The sequence below is a fragment of the Pseudoliparis swirei genome, chromosome 15, assembly GCF_029220125.1.
Source record: "Pseudoliparis swirei isolate HS2019 ecotype Mariana Trench chromosome 15, NWPU_hadal_v1, whole genome shotgun sequence".
In the NCBI taxonomy this organism is placed as follows: domain Eukaryota; kingdom Metazoa; phylum Chordata; class Actinopteri; order Perciformes; family Liparidae; genus Pseudoliparis; species Pseudoliparis swirei.
In genome coordinates, this window is record NC_079402.1 from 12,396,318 (window position 1) to 12,422,684 (window position 26,367).

At 42.3% G+C, this 26,367-nt stretch overlaps 4 protein-coding genes across 11 annotated transcripts; 2 read left to right on the forward strand and 2 right to left on the reverse strand.

Annotated features, from left to right (window-relative positions):
- Positions 1-324: 324 nt before the first annotated feature.
- Positions 325-6,449, reverse strand: mpx (myeloid-specific peroxidase). Its single transcript, XM_056432371.1, has 15 exons — positions 6,350-6,449; positions 6,129-6,216; positions 5,734-5,909; positions 5,480-5,612; positions 4,936-5,065; positions 4,649-4,855; positions 4,196-4,559; positions 3,537-3,697; positions 3,167-3,425; positions 2,914-3,084; positions 2,577-2,814; positions 2,263-2,471; positions 2,090-2,127; positions 1,816-1,887; positions 325-1,197 (listed from the first exon to the last, which is right to left on the reverse strand). Exons 1-15 carry the CDS (start codon positions 6,411-6,413, stop codon positions 1,189-1,191), a joined length of 2,319 nt encoding a protein of 772 aa, XP_056288346.1. The 5' UTR covers positions 6,414-6,449; the 3' UTR covers positions 325-1,188.
- Positions 6,450-12,108: 5,659 nt separating this feature from the next.
- Positions 12,109-15,642, forward strand: LOC130205665 (prosaposin). The gene is made up of 10 exons (XM_056433165.1): positions 12,109-12,174; positions 12,275-12,333; positions 13,119-13,193; positions 14,050-14,175; positions 14,288-14,380; positions 14,493-14,573; positions 14,744-14,927; positions 15,117-15,175; positions 15,263-15,322; positions 15,420-15,642. The coding sequence occupies exons 1-9, from the start codon at positions 12,120-12,122 to the stop codon at positions 15,311-15,313; spliced, it is 783 nt and encodes a 260-aa protein (XP_056289140.1). The 5' UTR covers positions 12,109-12,119; the 3' UTR covers positions 15,314-15,322; positions 15,420-15,642.
- Positions 15,643-16,203: 561 nt separating this feature from the next.
- LOC130205604 (uncharacterized) lies at positions 16,204-18,715 on the forward strand. 7 transcript variants are annotated; one of them, XM_056433079.1, is made up of 3 exons: positions 16,204-17,125; positions 17,186-17,725; positions 17,786-18,715. In XM_056433079.1, the coding sequence occupies exons 1-3, from the start codon at positions 16,976-16,978 to the stop codon at positions 18,089-18,091; spliced, it is 996 nt and encodes a 331-aa protein (XP_056289054.1). In that variant the 5' UTR covers positions 16,204-16,975; the 3' UTR covers positions 18,092-18,715. The 7 variants fall into 7 exon arrangements, with proteins under 7 accessions (XP_056289054.1, XP_056289052.1, XP_056289053.1 ...); XM_056433077.1 differs by having other exon boundaries at positions 17,186-17,713; positions 17,750-18,715; XM_056433078.1 differs by having other exon boundaries at positions 17,186-17,605; positions 17,654-18,715.
- Positions 18,716-18,803: 88 nt separating this feature from the next.
- mat2aa (methionine adenosyltransferase II, alpha a) lies at positions 18,804-25,040 on the reverse strand. Of its 2 annotated transcripts, XM_056433073.1 has the most exons (10): positions 24,865-25,040; positions 24,606-24,786; positions 22,953-23,030; positions 22,222-22,344; positions 21,304-21,416; positions 21,025-21,168; positions 20,484-20,702; positions 20,093-20,275; positions 19,452-19,585; positions 18,804-19,349 (listed from the first exon to the last, which is right to left on the reverse strand). In XM_056433073.1, exons 2-10 carry the CDS (start codon positions 24,697-24,699, stop codon positions 19,247-19,249), a joined length of 1,191 nt encoding a protein of 396 aa, XP_056289048.1. In that variant the 5' UTR covers positions 24,700-24,786; positions 24,865-25,040; the 3' UTR covers positions 18,804-19,246. The 2 variants fall into 2 exon arrangements, with proteins under 2 accessions (XP_056289048.1, XP_056289047.1); XM_056433072.1 differs by having other exon boundaries at positions 24,606-25,040.
- Between the last annotated feature and the right edge of the window lie 1,327 nt (positions 25,041-26,367).

Sequence of the window (26,367 nt, forward strand, 5' to 3'; positions counted from 1 at the left end):
ACACATCACACGTCACACATCAACACAAGAAGAACGATGGCTCCATCTGCAGGAGACACTTGGAAAGTTAAAATGATGATTGCTCTTTGGCGTCTGTTGTTCCATTTCAATAACTAAAGTCAATATTAAAATTAAAGTTACGGAGATGTTTTGTTAAGTTTAAATATATTTCTGTGATGCAAAGTATCCCGGCTTGATATTTCTTTTAGCATCATCCCCGCAGAATCATTCCACTTGCCAAACATGCAATTCCTATATTTTGAAATATTTCCATGAAAGAATTCCTGATGTCTCAGAAATATGAACTCAGTAACAGGTTTGGGATCAGTTTCTATAGTTTATTCATAAAACAGAAAAAACAACATATATTTTCAGTAAAAAAATAAAAAGCCACACAGAAAAGCACAACACACATTACAAGGCAATCTTACATTTGATCATTGCCAAATATTTTCTGAACTGACTAAATTGTGGACCAATAGCCTGAATGATGTAACAGAGTTGAGGCGATTAGCAGCAACACATTTCATTATCATTCGGCGAATATTTGTTAATTTGACAGAAAAATAAAAGAATGTGTAGAGTTGTATGTGATGTTCCCTCGTCTGGTACAAAAACCAAACAACATTACTAATAATAGATATTTGATATGATTAATGGAAGGTGAAGATAAGTGAAAAGATGCTGAGAGGAGAACAAACAGAGCCTGAAGCAGACAGCACTGGGAGAGGGTAGAGGTTCGGTCTGGAGGGCGTTTGTGTCACGCCGCGAAGACCAAGTGTCCCGAGAAGTAGCTTTTGGTGCTCAGGCCGATGGTCCCGCTGCTGGCCTCCAGCCACACTTTGTCTCCCGCCTCCAGCTGGAGCAACGTGTCACCTGATGACAGGTGGCTACCTCCCTGATAAACCTTGAAACCGCGCAGCACCTGTTTGGAATTAACCTTCAGGTCCACATCTCCCACACGGACAATGGAAATGATGAGAAAGCTGAACTGATAGACACCGGGGGTGACGCACGTGAACAGGCCCGTATTGGTGCTGTAAAGGTTCTGTTCGTTGTACTGGACTTGGCGGAAATGAATGATTTTCTCTGAAGATAGGTTGTGCTCGCCCAGAAGGATGGAGAAGCCAGATTGGGACTGTGTAGCATTGGGGTTGAGTATTATCTCTCCGGGAGGGCCTGGGGGTCCTATTGGACCTGCAGAGGAACACAAGTATAGATTACATATTGACTTTGAATCTACTCATACAATTCATTTTTGATCTGGTGCTACATTATGAATTATTCAGTGGATGTAAGTAAAGCGCTCACATGATATACTTGAGAATAGTTTATACTGGTACTCCACTACATTTTAGAGACACATACTGTAGTTTGTACTCCACTACATAGTTAATTTGAACATCATTGTTATACAACATGATCATCTTCTAAAACATGTTGCATTGTTCAATTAATGAAATATTTCTCAGAAAATCCTCATGAAAAAAGAGATTTCTTTTATTAAATTAAGATAGGAGAACAGTAGTTACACGATAATAAAGCTAAAGGACCTGAAGGTGCAGTGTAAGTTAAATAAATAAGGATAACAGATGGGTGTGCTGTAGAGAGCATTATACGATCTGTTCATGACGTATGTTAATGTTCATTTATATTTCATGTACTTCATATGAGTTGACCAGAAGATGCTGAGGCTGAGCTTGTTTGTTTGATACGTGGGGTAAATGTGTCGTGATGATGGCGTTCGTTTCATATCATGTTTTGCACGATCGACCAGCTACAGAAGTTTGAACAGACAATAACTGAAGAGATTACCTCGTTGTCCAGGAGGGCCTGGAGCTCCTGGAGGTCCTTCTGGTCTGGCTGGGTCGTCTTCTTCTTCACAGTCTGTACATCAAGATATAGACGTTAAACTTCATTAGTCTCGTAGTTCTAAGATCTGATCCAAATGTGCATGGAATGGAGCCGAGGAGATTAGCTGCAACACCGTCACCAAGATGACTCAAAGTTAAGTGTCATGATCTGAACTTATTTCTGGCTTCATTGTGCTCTTAAAATTTGGCTACCGCTTGTTAGTAGTTAAACCGACCTCATTTTCACTGACTTCATTACAGTCATCACCCGGGCCTGCAAGATCAAACACCACACGTATAAAGAAGAAATAAACACACCAGGTTAAAAACAGAATGAAAAATACAGCAGGTGACTTATGATTGTGAGTAGAAAGTCATAGTCAGAAAGTTTGGCGGCGCGCTGGTTCACCTGTGCACGCTCTCTCCCTCCAGGCTGAGAGGTTCAGGCGTCGGACGTTGGAGCAGCGAACGAGCCGGTTCCTGCGAGAGAGGACGCTGAAGGCGTCAGCGGGGACAGACGTGATACCGGTGTTGTCACAGATGATCCTGGATATGGAGGCCGCGGACAGAGCAGATCTCTGAGCCGCGGTGAAGACGCCCGAGTTCTCGTACCACAGCCTGATTTTTTTCGAAAAAGAGATAAGTGTCAACAGAGACTGTGTTTGAAATACACATTTTCTTTTGTGAGCATCACTTCATGCATCCACACACACACACACTGACCTGTCCCCCTGGCGGATCCTCTGGAACTGCGTTGCGATGAGGCAGGCGAACAGAGGCCCCACGCGGCCGCCGCGGACGAACGGCTCTGCCACGCCTCCCATCCAGACGTCGATGTTGTCGGCCGTACCGTAGAGCCGCAGCATCCGGCGAGCCAGGTCCCTGTTGTTCAAGACCTGAGCGAGCTGCGCCTGATTCCTGGGCTGAGACAGGCCGCATAAATTGCGCCAGGCGTTGTAACCTTGAAGAACAAGGAACACGTCAGCAAGGAGAGGATGAGGACCGTTTAGAAAAGAGAAGAAACATTAGAAAAGGCAAAAGGTCAGAGTGAAGGTTGTACCAGGCAAGCCGTGTTCACGGCCCCGCGCCATGTTGAGAGAGCCCAAGTCCAAAGCCAGATCTATCACAAACTTGAACAGCTTCTCCCTCAGAGCGTCCACCATCATGTGATCCTGAGTGTTCAGTTTAGCAGGACGGCCGATCAAACCCCGGAGCAGAGGCTCGATGCCACCTGGAGAGAACGAGTCAAAGTAGGGCGACAGTTTGAGGAAGAGCGGTTGACGAGTTGCCGCCCGTCTCTTTGTGCAACTCACCCTCAAAGACGATCCTCCAGGGCGCGAAGAAGGCCTTGAACAAGGGAACACTGGGAAGAAGAGGGTTCTCTCTGTAATTTGCATCCAGGCGGGATAAGAACGGCTGGATGGCCAAGTGGCCGAAGCGGTAAGCTGCTGTTGAAAAGACGTTGGCGATGCTGGGGTCCACGCTAGAATTGTAGCCGGGGTAACGGCCGAGCTGTCTGCGCATCGCGTCGACGCCCACAATGTGAGGCAGATAGTCCCTGAACACAAACACCTGAGAGAGACGGGGATCTATTCTGAGTGAAAGACAACGGAGTGCATGACGCGTGCGTTTCACCTGTAAAAACAGAGTCATGATTGCTCACTGACTCTCAGGTTTACCCACCTGTGTGTAAGCACCCATGATCTTGCGGGCCTCTTGGTAGAGTGTCTCACTGTCCCATTGATGGTTTAGTCTCTTCAGTTGACGGGCCAGGCGGTTGTGCTCACGCATGAACAGCGTGTGAATGGACGTCAGCGCGATGTTCTCGTCCACACGGACGTCGCCTTGCAAACAGAAATGTCCACATCAAATCGTGTTCTCTCCTCACCTCTTTTTATGAGGAGTTTATGCGCAGAAAATAATGGATTCATTCATGATTAAATAATTAATTACTAATGCTTTATACATCAGTTATCAGACATGACTAAGAGCATTTGATCACCACTGGATTTAAAATAAATGCCCAATTGTTAAAATGCACATTTGATGGTAATTGAAGTGAAAACTCTTTTTTAATCATTTTGACTGCAGTGACACAAATGGTTCTGTATGAGAAACTTTTTTTCTAATCAGCGTGCAGTCTGCAGTCATACATGTTAGCAAAGGGTCATTGTTTTCTCAAAATAATTCGCGACAATACCCACATCGCTTTTTCAAAACATAGCAACCCCAAATCCTTCTTACAACATTTACAGCCTATTACTGATCTTTTAAGATTCAATAAATGATTAATATACCATTCACGAAGCTGATAGTTCCAGTGAACTTGCGAGACGACTCACCTGCAATGAAGCAGGGCACCTCTCGGGCGTTGGTGTCGTTGGTGACTCGTTTGCGAGTGGCACAAATGTTGGCCTGGAGGGGGCTAAAGGGCAGCAGCTCACGCCTGTTGTCCCTGAACTCTGCATTCACACGCAGGAGGCCGCCATCATTTTCGAGGTCGCGAAGAAACAGGGCAAGCTTCTCATCAGAGCCGTAGACTTGGCTTAGATCCAGGAAGGCTGTCAGGGCGTTGATCTGCTCCCTCTGGTTGGGCTCTCCTCCGAAGTTGAAGGCCGAGTTTCCCGTCCCGCAAACAGGTGCGGATCTGAATGAAGGTATGCAGCTGTCTGGGCCCGTGGGCAAGCGGGGGTCACCGCGGGGAATCTGTTTGTCGGGAAAAGAGCAATGTTTACGGAGGGAACCCTTTAGTGAATGCAACATCTCTGTGCTTGGGTTTGGCTTTTCACACGAACCGCGATGGGGATGCACGGCTCAGTTTTCTCACAGCTCTCATCACAGTTGATCCCGTTGCTGAAGGAGCGGATGCTGGGCGAGAAGGGCGTGAAGGTGAGATCGTGGTCGTTCCACTGACCAAACAGGGTCACCAGGTGAGTGTATTCTCTGTCGTTGACGACACCCGCGTCGGTTGTGCTTAGGATGTTGTTGGACACCTGTCGCACCTGAGAGTAAAACAGTTTGGTTTTAAATCAGCATTCATGTATATTGGTCAAAGCATTCGTCTGAGATGTCCAGGTTGTACCAATGGGAGCATGAAGTTGTTGAACGTTCGGCTTTTGTTCCAGCCTCTCGGTTGAGAGACGCCGTCTTCATATTCGGCAGGTAGCCAGCGGCCGAAGGGGGTGTTTGAGGCTCCGCGGCGAGGGTCTTTCCTAAAAGTCAAAAAGGAGAAATGTTTGGAAACAACGCTTGAGAAATCCCAGGGAGATGAACACATCTTCTGCGGTATACCGCCTAAGATGTTCAGGTGTATTTCACAAGCATTTCTTCTGAACGTTAGCAGCACTCAATCTCACAGACAATGAACTCAATGCACATCTTCTATTAATTCATCACATTTAACAACCAACGTTGATAATGGAGACATTTGGTTATGTTAAAAGGTCCCTGGTTTTTGAGAAAAGTATTATATTTGAAATAATCTTTCCATGCAAACTTGTATCTATTTTCTTATGTCCAAGATTATGTTACAGAAGTTGTTCAAAATACATTAAAAAACGCTTCAGGAATTTTAATGGGTGAGTTTTTGAAACCGGTTATTACGTCACTGGATTGTTTTCTCTTACAGGTTGTTGCAGACGCTGGTGACTGTGCGATACTTGTTAAGGTTTGGCGTTGTGCGGCACGATGGAATACGGACTCGAGCCGAACAACCCGTTATCTCAGCAAGCTTTCTCAGGTCCTCTGCGGTAAGCAAATCTAAAAGATGAAAGTCATTTTAAGAATGTGCCAAGATGTGTATATCACATTACAAAACAGTTAATATCCAATCCTCAACCATGTGTGTGTGTGTGTGCTCTCTTTGCTTGATCTGTCTCACCTGTTGCGTTGAGCGTGCGCTTGTGCACATGATGAACTCTCTCGTGCAGCAGACGGAGGGTTTGTGCCATGTAGTCTGCAGATCTCACAGCTGAGCGTGTCTCACCACGAGGCTGCTTGAGGAGACGAAGAGCATCGTGAGGACGCACCATCTCCCGGCGGACTCGTCTCAGACTCCTGGATGAAAAAACGTCACACAGTCAAAAAAATGTGGTACGTCCAAATTGTGGTATTTCTTGGAACTCCCGTAACCTTTTCTAGTTATTACTGAACTGCGGAATTACAGAAATAATAAGATTGCATGGCAAATACATAGCTTTTCAGTGTGTATTTCTCCTGAATTAATTTGAAAGATAACCTATTTTTACTTTGTGAGATTCTATAAAATGAACGTACTCTTCTCTGGAGTACTTGTAGGCATCATCGACGACTTTCTTTGCCTCCTCAAAACACTGCTGAAGGAGAGGGCTGCCGAGGTGTTCTCCTGCAAAGAAACAACAAACTCATCAAATTGTTCATCCATTCTGACAAAATTATTTAAAACCTGACCCCTATGTAACAGACAAATGTCGGTGGCGATTAGAAACGTGTTTACATCCTGAAGAGACGTCGCCTACCTGCAGGTTCGGAGTGGGCCGGCATCAGGCCGATGCCCAGCACAAGAAGTGCAGAGACAAGCATGTCTAAAACAAATATATTAAAGTCAGAATTCAAACTGAATTCATTGTATTTGTAAAAAGTAAAAAAAATAAAAATCTTCAACACCATGAAACATCAAATATATCTAAGCATCCAGAACAAAAAGCAAATCTCGTCACCTGTGTCTGTGAAGATTGTCGATGCTCTTGGAGATGTGGAGTTGGTGGCGCTGCCATCGTTTTTATATTCAGCTGGAGGGGCGAGGCTTCCTTGGAAGTTGTCTAGGTGAGGTTCCTGTTAGTAAAGAGAAGTTCCTTCTTCCTCATCTCTCTCTCTTTCTTAACTCTTATCAATTATTGTTTGTATCACACGTTTCATTTGGAAAACTTTAATTACCTGTATCAGCGGCGGTAGTGATAGTGGTCATCGTAAGCCATTGCAGTGTAATGCAATTATGAGTAATTAAGAATTTTAGTATTAAGCTATTTTAATAAATATGTCTCTTCAATATTATAGTTTGAATGTTGATGTGTTGAAGGAGCATTTTAGAACCATTTTAAAAGTATATGTACTTCTTCTCTTCTTGCAAGAAATCATACACACTGTAATTGTTTTGGATATTATTTGACATAACTGGACCCAGTCTTTTCACACTGGGAAAATATTTTGCAGCCCAGTTTTCCTATTATGATAGCCAACAGTAAATACATGTGTAGCATTTGGATGGCTTTATTTGTGCCACTTAACTTAACTTTTGTTCACTGATGTTGCCATGCTGTGGCGGTTGGTCTTCCGTGTTACCACACGGAAACTGAAGAACTTGAGAAACTAATTGAAAAGGGGAAGGAATATACACTTTTTATCTCGTAACTAATTACAAATAAGAGGTGATTCATCTTAAGCCTCTGAATGAAAGAAAAAAGCCCGACTTGCAATTTCCCCCTTTTTTTGTTAGGTGGAGGTTTGTAATGCACACCAGTGCAGCAGTAAGCCACTGAGCATCACAGGTAATAGGTAATATGTAATAGGTTTCATGTGTGAGCCATGGTGGAGCAATGAGGAAAAGGAAAGACAGATATGCAAAACCTTAAAAGTGTATGCGTGTGTGTGTGTGGGGGGAGTCCTGTGGCTATAATTAGATACAAAGGCGTTCTCATGGTTGCCATGCAAAATTGTCACGTAACAAATACCCAAAACAAAGTTCATCTGCCGTGATCAGCCTGACTGATAAGAACTAACTCATTGATGACAGCCATTGGTAACATGAATAACAGGCTTTTGAGAGGATTACATAATGTACTATTTGAGTCCAAAACAGCTGTAGACTATAGGATATTTTGGGATGTTGGACAGGTGTTGACCTCTCCTGCTGTCCGACTGCGGGGCCAGATGTGCACACAATAGACTTCTTTTTTTCAAGGAAGTTTAAAGACAAATTTGTTATGGTTCATTTGCAACAGTAGGCATTTTTTAAAAGTTGACAAAGAGGTTGAACAGATATCTTAAAGAAACTAAAGAGAGCCTCAGTGACTACAACTGATGGACAGAACTTGTCTGTAAGGAAATGTAGGATGAACTACAGTTTTGATTCACAAGAAAAAATATTCAAAATCACTTTTCGCGTTCCCCAATTTCAATGAGAGTGCAGTTTGCCTGTTTGAGAACACAGTGCAGGGTCTCTTTTCTGTCAGCACATCTTTGTGTTTGCAACATCTACAGGACAGTTGCACTACTCGTCTTCAGTTCCCTCTTTGAAGGATGTCAAAAATAACGGAAACCAACAGCAATAGCTGAAACATTGTTACTCAACCTCAAGGTTCAGCAAGCAATCACATTTCTCTAGTTTAGAGAGCGTGTTTTGTATATATTTGACCGGAGAGGGCGGGAAATTGTGCTTTTACAATCACACAACAATTCTGTACAGTCCCGAGAACAAGAATTTCAAAACCAATAATACAGTTAAATTGAAAATGCCAGATTTTGTAAATTTGGTGAGCTGGAGCTTTAATAACACCTCATAGTTATATTCGTTTTAAGTGTAATTCCCCGTAGTCCAGGAAGTAGAGCTGTTTTGGACAATGTATGAGTCATTCACGCCAGTTCTACTAACATGACTTGGTTTATAAATTGTCCGACGTAATAAGGAAGCATTGTACTTGGAGCCGTAGTTAATAAATGCAAGGTTTCTTCCCCCAGACTGATTATGCAAGAAGGAGTTTCCAACATGCAGGAAATCTTATCTTATTTGTGATTAGACTCCAATCAATTTCCTGAAACCCGATGCATATTAAGCTAGAAAAGAACTGCAGGATTATGTGTCTGGCCATCTATCTGCAAACCTGAGGCCTAATGAACGTAGAGACAATTTTCACAAATTAATATGAAATAGTACTAAAAAACATCAGTTCTTTAGGAAACATCCATAGACAAAAGTGAAACTTAGCAATAAAAGGGCAAAGAATACAATAGACTTCCTGTCTGAGTCCCACGCACCACCGTGAAAGCCAAAATGACTGAGGTTAGAAAATATGAGCATCAGTTTGCACGAACAGCCGAGCTGTGTTTGGGTTCTTAGAATACATGTATTTGTTCTTACAACTGGGAACTCTTTATTTTTGTTTATTGTGTGTGAATTCACCAGAGCATTAATATATATTTAGGTCTCTTATGCCATTAAATAAACAGCAGTCGTGAGAAAAGCCCGTTTGAGGAACATATGGTCACATTGTTTTTTCATGTTTTTATTTTTTTCACACAAAGACAAAATAAGTTCAGAGAGCAATAAGCTTCATTGTAGACATGCTGGATGGATAGCCTATACTTGTGTCCTCCTTTAATTCACCCATGTGTGCATCACATGTTGTCATGTTTAGCATTTACACTCCAAAATTCTTCATTAAGTTCAAATGTTTGTCAATAAATATACTGATATTACGGTTGTGGTCATGATTGTTGTTGCAATCAAATGGATATTTCCGTGCCATAATTTCATGTATCCATGTGACTAAGCTAAGCACTGATTTGAAGTTACTGGGTTTTATTATTTTTTTGCCCTTTTTGATCCGCATGAAAAGTTTAGAAAGATGGCCAGCAGAGCTCGGCAAATGTGTAGGAGTTTTATTTCCATGTAGATGAGCAATTAATCAGTGTTTAAGGAATCAAAAGTTATTTTTAACATCATGGCAACTCACCTATTAATTCTGAGCTTTGATAGCACAGGGATATTGTGTATTGCTTCGCATATGAGGTTGCAAGTGAGCCTCATTACTGCATCAGCTCTAATTTGTAAAATGTAGCTAATATCTTTTGGGGATTGTTTACAGTTGAAAACAGCAAAGACCAAAAGGCTCCAGCATCTCCATGTTGCAGGTGAAACACACTCAGCAAAGAAATGCCTGTAGAATTCACACGGAGCTCTTCTTAAACATGCAGAAATGTACAGAATATCATCAAAGAGATTCTAAATGCAAAGATGACGCACATAAAAAGTACCGACTGTACACATGACATCTCTTGCACCTGTCCATCCTGGAGAGGGATCCTCCTCTGTTGCTCTCCTGAAGGTTTCTTCCCTTTTATCCCAGTGAAAGGTTGTTTGGGAGTTTTTCCTGATCCGATGTGAGGTTCTGGGACAGGGATGTCTATGTGTACAGATTGTAAAGCACTCTGAGACAAATTTGTAATTTGTGAAAATGGGCTATACAAATAAACTGAATTGAAAAGTCAGAAGGAATCAATGAAATGTTGAGACGGTGAAATCCCGGCGCGTGACAGCCATTGTGACGCCACATACTTTGAACAGTCAACAGCACACGAACAATGCGAAAACTCTCATTCTGTTCACACCTCTGGTTTTTACTTCCTTTAAAGGGTGTTACAGGCCACTTATCTAACTACAGGAAGTACAATTCTACATTATTATTGTGCACAAATATAGTGACTTCAAGCTAGTCCCTGTATAGTATACCATTTCAGATATGCACAATTCTGCTGCAGAGATGTGAATGACTGGAAGCACACATTTGATCTACCATAAACTACTGGTCATAAAGATAAGCAAAGATACATATTCCGGGAACCTTCCAAGTCAAGTAAATGGTTATAAGGCACGACGTGCAGTCAACCAAAAGCACTTGAGCTACAACTAATCATTTTGAAGAAGTGACTACGTATGAAGTACTTACTCATTCCTGCTAGACCTATGGGACTTATTGGGGAAATAGGGAGATCCACACTGTTTTTTAAAAGTATATTATGATGTGATGTGTTGGTGGAAACCATGTTAAACTTCTGTGGTTGACACAAAATACATTGCACTGCAGAGTAATATTCCAGCGAGTATTTATTTTGTGAAGTTAGGCTACGACCATTTGATCATTACGCACAATAAATCTATTCGATGGAAGACATAAATGGAGATGCTTTGTCATTCTCAGACCTTCACCATGAGGACAACAAACGCAACGTTTTGCCTGAGGGTGGCGCAAGAGAAGCAGACATGTTGATGACACTTCAAAAAACGTGTATAGGCTCAATAATTGTCAAATAATCTAATTATTAGTTTTTGTCAAATCCGTTTTTAATAACAAAATAATGCTTGATGAAAAAAGCTGCGTAATATTATTTCGTTTTGCATTCCTCTGCTTGTTATGTGTTTGTACCATCTTTTACACTTAATGTTTCTGTGTAAATGGAAGCCAGGCGTAACACTCATGGGCTTTCCTGTTTTTCTTCCTACGATGATCCTGTGTTAAATGTCACATTGCTATGAATTGTGGGTAATTCCCTTGGGAAAAGTCTGGAGAAATGTGGACTCATTGGACCTCTGCATAAAGTGCTAAAATGTGTGCAAGATACCTCTGGCACAGCAGGACAGGCCTAAACCTCACAGACTTTGTGGGATTTGCACCTCCAAGGCTGTGAGTCCATGAGTGTGGAGGATCGGATTGGTCTCCGCTGTTCACTAAACTTAACTAGTGTTGCTCCATGTTGTCAGACTTTATGCAGATTGTAAAAATACAAGCTGAAATATATACTTTAGTATGAGAACTCAACCATATGAACCAGCACTTTGAGGCTGAATGCTGATATGCAAAAAACACTAACCAATCTGGGCGAGGACAAGAGCAAGCGAGGGGACCTAAGTGGACAGGGACTAATGAGCAGGATGTTTACTGTGTTATGGAAAGCAATGTCCATAACCCATCTTGGAGCATCAAGTTCAGAAACATCCGTTCTGCCACCTTCCATGAATTTCTTCACTTCTGCTCTAAACTCAAAACATCTCTTCAGGACATTACCTCTGCTGAGCCAGCACACCTCAGTAAAATAAAGTGCACACCATATTTTGACTAAATTTCTATTAAAAATGAGGTTCTGTTATCAGTTGGATTTGTCTGACTCTCTTGAAATACATTTCATTGATTGAGGTGACACAATGCGGCCACTGCATATTCTGAATAGAACTACAGTACATCTATAATTAAACAACCGAATCTTTAAAATAAAGAATGTGAGGTTTTTGCAGCTTGGTGTGAGGAACTGAATATGAAGCTTGACTAATATTAGCTTAGTGAGGTATCGAGAGAGAAAAAAAACTGTACCGCTGTGCCGAAAAAAATTATATCACATCATCAATCCACCAATCATAATCTGGCTGTGCTCTGTCAGGTATAAACTTCAGGACGCTCACAGTTCCCTGTTCAGATGTCAGGAGGGAGGACATTCAACTAAAAGCCTGAAAATAACATGATGACTTTGCTCAAGATGGCTTTGATTCTCTTCGCTGGTCTTCAAGGCTGTGGTGAGAATATGTACTAGGATGATGAATTATTGAGTAAAAAAAAGTAAAGTGATGAGACATTACAATGAAGATCATTATTAATGAATATTTCCCCCTGCAGCTCTGAATTCGGCTTTCCACATCGATGGTTTGCAAAGTATTCCAGATGCCCTGAGAGCTGTAAGTTCACCATTCTTATATATTGTTATATTATTCATGCAAAACACGAATAACAAAATACATATTTATGATGCACAGCTTCAACGTATAATGTACCTTATCCCACCGATTAACAACATACTAGACACGACTTACCAAACAACAAATATAACTTCAGGTAACAAATACATTTAATTGCAAGAAATTCAGGGATCCACGGTTACTTTCTAGAAATGGTCAATAAAGAATGTTGTACACATAAAAGTGTTCGTTATAATGCATTTAACACCCTATTTTATCGTGGTGGAGGAATTATTCAGATCTTCTACTTCAGTAAAAGTACCCATAGCATTACAATACTGCATGACAGAGAAAGCACTTTATGAAAAATCTTACCTGAGTAAAAACTATTATCATCAAAATGTATTTAAATTATCAAAGTAAAAGTAAATATAAGTATAAATACATGAATGTAAATATATGGCATATTGGTCCAAATATAGATGCAGTATGAGTTCAACTGTCACAGTGAGAACTGAGATTTGCATTTCTTCAAAATCAGGAAGTTTATTCAATATAGCAAAGTTCCACTCATAGAATATTTAAAGTTACACTTTCACAAGTTGTTTTTACAGTTTCACTTTTGAATCGAGAGGAACTGGTGAAGCCACATCTTCCTCATGAAATACAACAAACATTAAGAAGTACCTTTCTCACATCTCATGCATCAACAAGTGTGTGTAAGTGATTAAATCAGATTGAAGTGGTACTCCATTTTCATGATGTGACATTTACTTTATAATCAGACTGAGGATGTCTGCCAGGACTGCACCCAACTATTTGAACTCCTTGCTGACCTGTTTTCCAAAGCTGACCTCCAGGTGAGTATCAATAGTGGCAGAAAAACATTCCAGAGGACTAATATTAGTTCACTGATAGTATTTATGTTACTGTGTTCATACTGTGGCTGAATAGCTTTCATTAAATAACAAACACATGTTCATTTATTAGTTGAAGCCATTCTTAGTAAAGATCCTCTTTTCTTTTTGACGCAAAGCCAAATGGAAAAAAATTTAAATAAATGATATTTAACAGGACGTTTCTGTTTCTCTCTTGACCTCAAAGATCCTCTTTCCTCTGAGCTCCATCAGGTCTGTGGGGAACCACATCTGAGTCCAGAGAGAGACAAATTTAATTGGATAATTTTTATAATACATTTATTCACCATCTGTATTCACATAGACATATCAGCACTCACCATAATCTCTATTTTGCTGAAAACCGTCAGTTGGGATTGCATCGCTGCAATTAGAAAGTAAATTATCTGAAAAAGAAGTCTCAGTTCTGTTATTATACCAAGTAACATTATATTTACACAAAAATATTAAATGCAATTGACATTGTACGATATCTATCTTATCGTCTGTTTAATGTGTTGCAACTTCAACAGGGTCTGTAAATCTCCATAAGATTTAAGCAAAGAAAACAGACTCATTAAAGAACATATAAGATATCACCACAATGTATGCAATCTTAGAAGGACATTTTGTATTTAATTACAAAAGAACTGTAGTATTTTATCTATAATAGCACTTAAACTCACTCCTCTGACCTTTGGAAGAGGGAATCCCTCAAATGAAAAGCGTTGTTTAGATTGATCTCAATAATACTAATATAATACCGTATTGTCCTGAGGTTTAAAGAACACAATCTACCTCATTTACTGCTTCTTTTTAGAAAAAGATGATGGATGGCATTGAAAATCTGTGTGACCACCTGCCCGGACCAGCGACTGCTGCTCTCTGCAAAGAAGAGGTGGAGAAGATGCTTCCACTGGTCATCAACTTCATTGCTGGGGTCGCAGTGAGTTTCATGCTGGATTAATATTCTTCGTTGAGTTTCACAAGAAAAATAAATCACAGAAAGTATCAGTGCATCCTGTCGACGTCCATCCTCAGAACATCTTTCCCTGCAGAAACCAGCAGAGGTCTGCAAAGTCATCGGACTCTGTGGCTCCTTTGACACGCAGCAGAAGATGATCAGTCATTTGGACAAGGAGGCCCTTCAGGTACTGCAAAAAGGGAACATGTCACGAAAGTACAGGTTTTAAGAATCACATTGGAAAATAATAATAATATACACCTGTGTGTTTTACTCCCTCTGCTGTTTGAATTAATCAGGTGCAGACCAGCACACCATGCTACCTCTGTGTTTTCATTATCCAGAGATTGGAGGACATGATCTCTAAAGACTGGACTGAGGTGAGTTATGCTCATGCAATGAAGGAACACACGCACACAAACAAACACACAAACGCACACAGCCTCCCTTTGTCCCGCACAGACACGCGTGTAGACACCTAAACGCCTCCAGACAGCACTGACGACGTCCGGGTGACACAATGCACCTTTCTCTCCGACCCGTTCTGCAGGAGGCCGTGATCAAGCTGCTGGGGGAGATGTGTCGTGTCTTGCCTTCCTCCTACCGAGACCAGTGCGAGGCCGTGATTGGCAGGTTCAGCAAGGCGGTGCTGGATGCAATCCTGAGCTACGCCACCCCGCAGGCCGTCTGCGCTCTCATCCAGCTGTGCCAGGTGCAGGAGGCTCCTCTCGTAGGTCGGTCTGCCTCCCCTTCAGTGACGTGTGCAGGGCTTCATCCATCCAACTGCTTTATAGCCGATGAAGATGCGTTTCCATCCTTCTTTTTTTTTTAAGCAGCAAACGTTTATTGATAAAAATATCTGATCTGCTGTCTTTCAACAAATCAATTAACTGCCCTTTTTTTTGTTTAACCCTCTGACTCAGACCCATGCACTTGGGCAACCTACAGGTGCAGAGATGTGACTACTGCCCTCAAATGTGGAGTAAGTAAACCAGCATCAAGCAGTAAACTTGGTTATCTTCTGAATGCTAAGCAGTGATCATGTGTGCACTTTGTCCACTTCATGCAGACGGTCTTCTACTGTCACAAATTTGCCTGGAAGCCTCTCAACACACTTTAAAATGTTACGGTAGGTATAGAATCTTATGCCATTTGTTAGAACATACATCTTTGTTAAAACTAGAACAGATAACGGCACATAACATGTCTCAATTTCTGTATTTCAGGGTGGACCCAAAAGCTCAGTGTCCCCAGGGACGACCCAGATGTTTCAACATTAATCATACTGCGTGACACCTGTGGCATTGCTTTCCGATTTGATATCCAACTATATTTTGGGATTTTGCCTAGTTACATTTTTTTTGAAGTTTTCACAAATATTCTGAAACTTGATGAGAATTGTACCTTTTAAACTTGTACTAACCTCCATATAAAGGTCGCAGAGCTTCATCCACTTGTAAGTTTCTTCCTGTAACTTCAGTCAGGTTATCTTCGAAGTATTATGACTCTATAGTTAAATAAACATCACAGGATCGGTCTTCGACCAATAAAGCAGCATTTATAAAATGTCATGAATATGTCATACACTGGCATGTCAATAAGAGTTTCACATCAGCACCCTGTTTTAGTCTGTCATAAACCTGGTGATAGCATCCAACCTCTATGGTCATGTTTCTGAACATGAACTTTAGTATTCCTTTTAACATAAAGTAGCTATAAATCATTAAGTGTAACGGTGTGCATCAGTTCATCACTGACATCAATACAAATATAAAAGCTAGAAGATAAGAGAAACTACTCTGAAGGTTGTCAACGACTGTATTTACAGCCTAAAGACGTGGTCATCTTTTTCCATCATTGTTATTGGCCAGAACTTTCCTTTACGGATGAGTTTTAAATAATGAACGTTTATAAAGTAAGGTTGGATTCAATGTACACTGAGACATGAACATAAACACACTTGAGTGTGCTTTATGTTGCAAAATAAATATCCAAACTCCCAGCCAATGAGCAGAGAACTCCCAGCCAATGAGCAGAGAAGAGTGCAGTTTATTGTTTTGAGAAAGAAACGCCACAAATCAGACTCCTCAGTCGGAGTTATTGAAGAGGGAGATTTAGCAACCTCAGGGTAGAGACATGGGGAGGATTCAACAGGCACTTGTTCCACATTCAGCAGCCACAGTAAGACTTACTTTTTTAAAATGATTAAAAAGAAATAAATTAAAAAAACCTCAACCCCCCACAGGAGACCATGTAAACAGGCTGGTTTCTCTGTACAACACCAACAATCATTGGTCTCTGTGGAGGAGCTGCAGGACGCAAACACATTGTAACGGAGATCTTTGGGAGGTTGAGTCCTCTGACCAGACGCCCACTCAGACAGATTACTTTAAATGCTCTCAGCGCCACTCCAACGGATCCCATCGGAGCTTCTCTGCAGCACTCGAGACGAGACCTCAGTGTTATCAGTCGAAAACCGAAAATCAGAATCGCAGTAACATGAGGACACAGCGCCACCTAGCTACACAATGAAGACATTTTTAGACACACCAACTGCACACACAGCTCAGACAACCTACCAACTGGTGATTTTAAGATGAATACCAACCTCACTCAGTCTTACAGCTGGTTTAGGCTCAACTCTGCAAATATATGGTGAGGATACAGCGGGGCAACCATATGGTGTCTATTCAAAACATCGTATCTGACCAGAGTTCCTGGCACACATCTTTTCTCTTTGGCTAAACTCTTCATGTTCTTCTGAGCCAAGTCAGCCTTCACAATGCAGGTGAGACTGAAGGTGAGACTGGAGGTGAGACTGGAGGTGAGACTGGCGGTGAGACTGGAGGTGAGACTGGAGGTGAGACTGGAGGTGAGACTGGAGGTGAGACTGGAGGTGAGACTAAAGGTGAGACTGGAGGTGAGACTGAAGGTGAGACTGGAGGTGAGACTGGAGGTGAGACTGGAGGTGAGACTGGAGGTGAGACTGGAGGTGAGACTGGAGGTGAGACTGGAGGTGAGACTGAAGGTGAGACTGGAGGTGAGACTGAAGGTGAGACTGGAGGTGAGACTGGAGGTGAGACTGGAGGTGAGACTAAAGGTGAGACTGGAGGTGAGACTGAAGGTGAGACTGAAGGTGAGACTGGAGGTGAGACTGAAGGTGAGACTGAAGGTGAGACTGGAGGTGAGACTGAAGGTGAGACTGGAGGTGAGACTGAAGGTGAGACTGGAGGTGAGACTGAAGGTGAGACTGAAGGTGAGACTGGAGGTGAGACTGGAGGTGAGACTGGAGGTGAGACTGGAGGTGAGACTGAAGGTGAGACTGGAGGTGAGACTGGAGGTGAGACTGGAGGTGAGACTGGAGGTGAGACTGAAGGTGAGACTGGAGGTGAGACTGAAGGTGAGACTGAAGGTGAGACTGAAGGTGAGACTGGAGGTGAGACTGGAGGTGAGACTGGAGGTGAGACTGAAGGTGAGACTGGAGGTGAGACTGAAGGTGAGACTGAAGGTGAGACTGGAGGTGAGACTGAAGGTGAGACTGGAGGTGAGACTGAAGGTGAGACTGAAGGTGAGACTGAAGGTGAGACTGGAGGTGAGACTGGAGGTGAGACTGGAGGTGAGACTGGAGGTGAGACTGAAGGTGAGACTGGAGGTGAGACTGGAGGTGAGACTGGAGGTGAGACTGGAGGTGAGACTGGAGGTGAGACTGGAGGTGAGACTGGAGGTGAGACTGAAGGTGAGACTGGAGGTGAGACTGGAGGTGAGACTGGAGGTGAGACTGAAGGCGTCAGGAGCCCAATTATCAATCCTGCAGCTCTTCTTAGCACAGCCCGGCCTGTGCAGCATTCAAGTTCTAGGATTGGCCAGGCGTCCATGCTGCACGAGGTACTGGTTCTGATTTGGTTGGGTCCTATGCCCTGACCAATTGGTTATCCTTACCCAACTACTCGAGGTCTATGCCCAACCTTCATTAATCCTCTCTGCCTAAACCAGCTTCACACGGCGGGGCTTGCCAATAAGAGCAGTGGGATGATGTGCAACCGAGAGGAAAACAGCTGTTAGATTGTCCCGACCTTGCTGGTCAAACTGTGACGCCTCACAAACAGTCGACCACCATTCTCCAAATGAGAGTATGATTTAGCCGTGGGATGAATGCAGCCCCTACCCAGAGGTGACTTGGCTGAGTTTCTCTGTAGCTACACCCAGATACAGTCTTGGGTAGGGAGTACTGCATGGTGTCTATATCTTGGCCAGTAGAACATTGACAAGTTTAACATTGTATGAAACGTTCACAACCAAATTATTTTTTAAAAAGGGAGTGATTTCATTGCACAGCCCAACATAACCACTAGCAGCTTCTGACTTCTCTGTAATACGTCAGAAAAAAATGGCCTGAAGGGACAGCACAAATAAGGAAATGAGCAGGTTTTGTATGGATTGAGAAGAGTTTGACCCATCAACATTTCAAAAACAGATATTAAGGGTGTCAGGGGAACGGCGCTGATGTTTTTGCAATGCTAGAATGCCATTAACTCAACGAAGTTGGGCAAAATGAGAACTAGCATGTTGCCATTAAAGTAAAAAGCAGCATAGGATTCCAACCACTGATCCATTATACAACTTCAGTGAGATTCTGAATTTAAAAAGATGAGGAACACCAGAAATGTCTTACAAAACACAATCAATACTGATCCATATACTTGTTTTGGAAATCTGCTGTACATATGGTTGAAATATATACTGCAGAGATTAAGTCAATCCACTTGTGACTAGCAGTGCCACAAAGATGAATAAAAGCTGGCAGTACTGCTCACATCTCTATACACACATGTTCCAACATGGGAGTTCACTTAATATCTGCAACTGAAATACTTGTTAGCTCAAAGATGTGTTCAAAAAGTCGGAGAGAGAACGTTGTTTTATGAAGTCGAGGCTGTGGTGACGTGGCTGTGTGTGGGAGCAGGAAAAGGGGGGAGGAGGAGAAAGGAGGGAAGTAGACAGACATGTTTATCTGTAGTGCACCTACGGCCTGCTCAGCGATAGGAGGAGGGGGTCAGTATTTCAGCACCTTGGGCACCTCCCATGAAAAGAAGTCACGGCCAAAGTGACCGTAAGCTGCTGTGCGCTGGTAGATCGGCTTCTTCAGGTCAAGATCCCTGAAACATAAAAGGGAATATAATTCATAAAAACCTGAAGCAGACGTTATCCTCAATGCACGTTTGTTAGCTCAAATCCATAAATCAGACACCGCAGGATACCTCACGATGACTCCTGGACGGAGGTCAAAGTTCTTCTGCACAATTTCCAGCAGCTCCTTCTCGCTCCTCTGGGAGGTGCCGTAGTGGAAGATAGAGATGGAGAGTGGATGGGCAATTCCAATAGCATAGGATACCTGAAACAGATTATGCACACATTACAAATCTTTCTGAAACCGGAGATATTTTAGAAACTAGCAAACATAATAAATGATCGATAGCCCAGTTTAAGGCATTATTATTTAGTTTATTTAATGTTGCGTTTATGGCAGAATTATTGTTATTGCATTTTTCATACTGATATTGATAAATAAATCCTTCAAATCCAGTATCAGTTGGGCTCTAGAAGAACCCTGACAAATGCACATATGGATGGTGGGGGGGTCTTTACAAATAAAAAGCTCCTAACAGGAAGGAGCAAGCAAACAAACAAACACAGTTTGTTTGCTTAAAACAAACCTTCAAAGCAGATAAAAACCTTTTTCAGTGGAATCTGGCAGATAACCAAATGGATTGTGAGCGACTGTCAGCAGAGCGCTGTCGCTGCTCTGTGTACTAAACTAACTTTTAACAGATGCCTTCGAGGGTTGAGTCTTTATAAAAATAAAGATTTGGGGCAACATTGTGATATATTGTCCACTCACCTGGACCAGCACACGCTTGCAGAGCCCAGCTTTCACCAGAGATTTGGCCACCCAGCGGGCAGCATAGGCAGCAGAGCGATCCACTTTGGTGTAGTCCTTCCCAGAAAAGGCTCCGCCTCCATGGGCACCCCAGCCACCGTAAGTATCAACAATGATCTTACGCCCGGTCAGACCAGCATCACCCTAAGAGATGAAACACAGGACTTTGAGGTTTATGATCGTTTCCGACAAATTATTTTTGATCGACACGATTGTGATCATTTAGATTTTTCATCTTGGTCTTGTGAATGTACCATAACATGTGTTCGCTGAAGTCTGTCGATTCCACTTATCTTGGTGTTACTATGCAGAAGAATTAAAGAGGTACACAGTTTTAAAACACTCGTCTCACCTGCGGTCCCCCGATCACAAAGCGTCCACTGGGCTGCAGGTGGTATACGGTTTCCTCATCAAGGTAGCCACTGGGAACCACCGCTTTCACCACCTGCTCCTTCAGACATTTGCGCATCTCATCCAAACATATCGCCTCATCGTGCTGCACTGAGACCACAACGGTGTGGACTCGCAGCGGCACCATGGCTCCTTGATCCTGTCTGTACTGAATAGTGACCTGAGGAAAAACAAGAACAATGCAATCTAATAAAACAGGTGGAAGAAATGACCGTCTAATGCTCTACATTTGCGTTTACCTCCACATGCTGACAGCCCAACACATTGTAATGTCCAAAATGACATGTCATAACAATTAAAAATAAAGCCTTTTAGAATCTCCTTTAAGCCTTAGAGATGCATTATTTGATGCTGGAGGTATTTTCTTCCGTTTCCTTGACAGAGCACAAATACTTTGGCAATAAAAGATCATTGGGATTCAGTGTTTTATCGGTAAAGCCGAGGGACTGTGTGGAAGTGGAGGCACCGTTTCCTTGTCCTACCTGAGTTTTGGAATCGGGCCGGAGCCACGGCAATGTTCCATTTCGGCGCAATTCAGCCATCTTGGCATTGAGCTTGTGAGCCAGGACAAGAGTGAGGGGCATACACTCCTCAGTCTCATCAGTGGCATATCCGAACATCAGACCCTGTGAGAGGTGCGGTCACAAATCACAACATGAAGAGGTCAAAATACCATCAAGAACTTGGTTACGGCCACATTTCTGGCTTTAGTTACCCAGCTGTGGATCAAACACAAAAGGAATTTATATGAACACTCCGACCTGGTCACCAGCTCCCACATCCTCCTCTTTTCTATCCAGGTGAACACCCTGAGCAATGTCGGGGGACTGCTGCTCCAAAGCCACCAGCACATTGCAGGTCTTATAGTCAAAACCTGGAGAACAAAACAAGTGAACCTCAGTAAACAGTTTAACCTGTTAATCCTCACCAAGCCACTCTTTACACCCCAAGGCCTGATACGCCAGTAGAGCATGGCCCGCAGCGCTGTAACGCTTCTCCATTCTTTAAGCACAATGATGGCATCAGACCAGCATCTATGTTTCTTAATGCATATTTATTGCTCAGCGCTCTTTAAGGCCGTTTGTGTGCGTGTTCTCCTGCAGCAGAAAGCGTTACAGCGGTCTTTACGTGCCGTGCGGTCGGCGGTGAGCGTCTGCTGCAGGAGAACAACTCAAAGAGCACTGCGCAATGAATAAGCATTAAGAAACATAGATGCTGGTCTGATGCCGTTATCTGGCTTTGGGAAACTAAAGTTGGGAACAGAAGTGTTAAAGCGGTCTTCACTATAATTATACCAATAATCATTTTACTCCGCTGGCCGGATTTAAAAGCCCAACAGGCCGTAGTTTGTCCGCCCCTGCCCTAAAGGCTACTCAAATGTTTATTTAGGTTTCAGTCTTCAAAGTGTATAATGACAGTAAACATTTGGTAATTGACTACTTTTATTAACACAATCCGGGATCATTCTCGCTGGATATTCTGACAATTCTCAACCACTGCCACGACTTCCCTCGAACGGATGAACACTTTGGAAGAATTAATGCAAAACTGTGTAAATCTTAATATTCCGTGGCACGAACTTGAATCATTGCACAAAGCTATATAGTTTGTTGCGAGATGCTTTAACTGCATACATCTCAAAATGAACTACACTAACCGCTTCAGTTTTATCACTGTACCTTTGGAGGAGTCATCATAGCCGATGTGTTTGATTGTGTCCCTGACAATCTTCTGGTAGTCAACGTGGGCCCTGGAGGTGATCTCCCCCGCCAGCAGGATCATCCCCGTTTTAGCAACAGTCTCTGAGGACACAGTGTTATGCAGTGTGAGGGATAGGAGTAAGACTAAGACTAATAGATTATTAAGAACATAGAGGTTAAATGGAATTAAGGAAACATTCATCATCAAAGTTGCTGGTTATTCATCGTCTTTAAATTGATTAATAGACAAATTGTTGCAGCTCTATCACTAAAATCTTAAACTTTTGTTGCATGATGCCCAACATCACATGAAACAACTCATCTGCAGTATACGGGGCGAAGACATCTACCGTTCCACATTAGGGCTTTGAGCTCCCATTGATATGCTGGCATGCTGTCGCTGGTTAAACAGGTTGTCAAACCGGAAAGTTTCCCCATCTAAAAGCCTTCAGGATTCAGGTGTGCACATCATAGTCATTTTAAAATGTTCCTCTATGAAATCAGAGTACACTATAAAACCTGCAAATGGTAATTGTAGTTTCTGATTTAGGACCTGAGTTTAAATGGGAGTATACCTCACAGGAACGACAAGATAGAGAAGAAAATATTTCTCAAAAACAAAAGATGCAATAAGATTGTGTGGCAAACTAAGTTTCAACACTTAAAACATCAACCTCATTGGTCAGCCGCTGAGCTTCCTGATGACTTACCACATGCTACTTTGGCATCAGGGTCTTGTCTGAGATGTGCATCCAACACAGCATCACTGATTTGGTCACAAATTTTATCTGTGGATTAACACAAGAATTATCTTTTTACTTTAGGAAACACCAATACAAATATGGCAATGAGTCGGTTTTGCTGTTTGATAAATCTGTACATTTTGTAGGTAACGTGATGTTTACTATGTATTTACATTAGTAAACATCACGTGTTGTTGTTTGATAAATCTGTACATGTTGTCGGTAATGTGATGTTTGCTGTGTTTACATTAGGCAAACAGATTATCCCCCCGGCAGAGTTTCACTCCACTAAGAATATAAACATTTAGAATTAGTTTACACGAATCGAAGTTTTATGTTGAAGGAGAGGCGAATACACTATTCTAATGCTAATAAGTCAAACTCCGATAGGTTTAGAGATATGGAAAGAATTTTTCTTGTTCAACCAGTCGAGAACATTCTTCCATATTAATGCTGATCCGTCCCTCTGTAAAAGCCATTCTAGTGGAATAGGATAAAGAATAATACATCGAATTTATATAGCGCTTTACACTCATAATAGAAATAATAAAAAGAAGCGTATAATTCGTTAATTATTAATTAGTTGAGCTCTCTTCCGACACTTTTACTGTTCTGCAACTAGGTAATATCTAAATGTGTTACACACACACACAAGAGCATGCACTTAAAATGTATTATATATATATACACACACACATGTTGTGTTTCTATTAAAAATCGTTACTTTGTTGTAAAATACTTTAAAAGCCATATGGTTCGGATTTTTTTTTGTAAGCATAATACAGAGACAATAAAGAATCTCATATATGTTTTATTGTTTTGACCGTCTAAAGAAACATGTATTTCTGACTGCACAACAATACACTTGATGCGTCACATCTATCAAAGGATAAAGTGACGCAACGCTGTACGTTAGCGCGAGTAGCTTCACGAACTTAACTTAAGGAAAACTAAATACAAGACGCGTTGGCCGCGTTTACGGTTTCGTGCCGTTTGCTTTCGGAGACAAAAACCTCGTGCAGTGACTTCATGGAGGAAAGCAGCGTGGAGCTACATGCGAGTGACAGGCACCAACAGACCCGACGGGACCTGAACGACCGGTGTTACGGTTTAACAGGCCACCGTGGTAACTGAAGACTTTCAAGATAACACAAAGCTGTCTTCGTGAATACCGTATCCTTTGGTTTTTCAATACAGTGTCAAATCTTCTGATACATAAAATGTAACAGTGAAATGCGGCAATCGCGAGGACAGCTATAAACGAAAACGACTCAAAGTCACCAGTTAACAGGGTCGCCTGTTAAACCGTAACACCTGTTAGCTTGAACTGTTAGCTGCAGTGTTGTTAGCATGCAGCCGCTTTAAGCCGCACTTAACGTCCACAGTTGAAACACGAGCGACTCCCCAGCCTGTAAACACAACGCAGTTCGTCTCGTTAGTGTGTTTGGGCCGAGTCACACGTAGCTGTAAAACTTTCCCACTTCACACCGACTGACAGCGGAGAGGGCGAACCGCCGACCCACACCACGCTGAGCGAACAGAAACGTATCGTGACCTTGTTTCCGCTGCTGGGCTCTTCGCTACGCAGAGGGGACGTGCAGGTACACCGCACACACTCACCTGGGTGTCCCTCTCCGACGGACTCGGACGTGAAGAGGAAGCAGTCTTCATCGTTGAGCGAGTTGTTTTGGAAACCGTTCTCATGCCCGTTCATTTTAGCCAACACGCGCACAGTTAGCTGACAAGCTAGCCGTCCAGATAAACGGGGAGAAGGAACTGGACCGGGGTTTTCAGCCTTCACCTGGGTCTCCAGCCTTCACCTGGGTCTCCTGCCTTCACCTGGGTCTCTCCTGCCTTCACCTGGGTCTCCTGCCTTCACCTGGGTGTCTCCTGCCTTCACCTGGGTCTCCTGCTCACGCGCGCTGTGTGAGGACGTCGATTCGCGCTGTGTGCCAGAGTGCAGGGGGACTATACCGCTGTTCAGCCTCTCCGAGTCGTTTCTGTGCAGCCAATGTTATTGCTGAGCACACGCCATGTGGTGCGGATGGGCGTCGCTCTAATTAAGGAAATTAAACTTGTTTTTAAGCAACCTACGACATTACTCCTTATTCCAGCACGCTTTGCTCTCTGCTCCATACTTATTACAAATACCATAAGTAAATTAAATATTATTGTATGTATTAAGAGGCGTGAACAGGTGCAATTATGAGGTTGTTCCCTTGTTACCTTCGCATTGAAAATGCCGGAAGGTTATGTTTTGATCGCCGTGTATTTATTTATTTATTTATTTATTTGTATGCGTGTTATTCGCAAAACTCAAAAAGTATTGAACCGAATCGCATGAAATTTGGTGGGATGATTGCTTATTATCCGGGGACCAGTTGATTAGATTTTGGGATCGATCGGGTCAAAGGTCAAAGGTCAAAGGTCATGAACAGGTCAAAATCTTTCGCAGAACTCAAAAAGTATTGAACCGAATCGCATGAAATTTGGTGGGATGATTGTTTATTATCCGGGGACCAGTTGATTAGATTTTGGGATCGATCGGGTCAAAGGTCAAAGGTCATGAACAGGTCAAAATCTTTCGCAGAACTCAAAAGTATTGAACCGAATCGCATGAAATTTGGTGGGATGATTGTTTATTATCCGGGGACCAGTTGATTAGATTTTGGGATCGATCGGGTCAAAGGTCAAAGGTCATGAACAGGTCAAAATCTTTCGCAGAACTCAAATAGTATTGAACCGAATCGCATGAAATTTGGTGGGATGATTGTTTATTATCCGGGGACCAGTTGACTAGATTTTGGGATCGATCGGGTCAAAGGTCAAGGTCAAAGGTCATGAACAGGTCAAAATGTTCTTGAATCGCATGAAATTTGGTGGGATGATTGGTTATTATCCGGGGACCATTTGATTAGATTTTGGGATCAATCGGGTCAAAGGTCAAGGTCATGGAAAGGTCAAACTCTTTTTTTACCATAGCACGATACATTTTTGTCCAATTGGGATGCAACTAATGCCAAAATGTTCATAATTCAATGCCCAATCTTGTGATATGCGAAGGTATGCGCTCTACCGAGTGCCCATTCTAGTTTGAATAATGTATTGTAGCATGAAGGCAAGGCAGGCTATCAATTACATGCTTTATACTGATAAAGAGAAGCATTAGGATGATAAATCAAAACCAATATGCTGAAATAAAGCAGACAATAATTAGATTGAAAAATGTGATGATAACGAAAATAATTGAATTTATCAAATATTTAGTTATAAACGGCATTATTTAGCCAGTTTTAAAGGTTTAGAGATATATTTTGAGGCTTGAAGAAATGAAGAATGCCAAATAATGAGGATAGTGTTTCACTTATTTTAAGGATCGAGG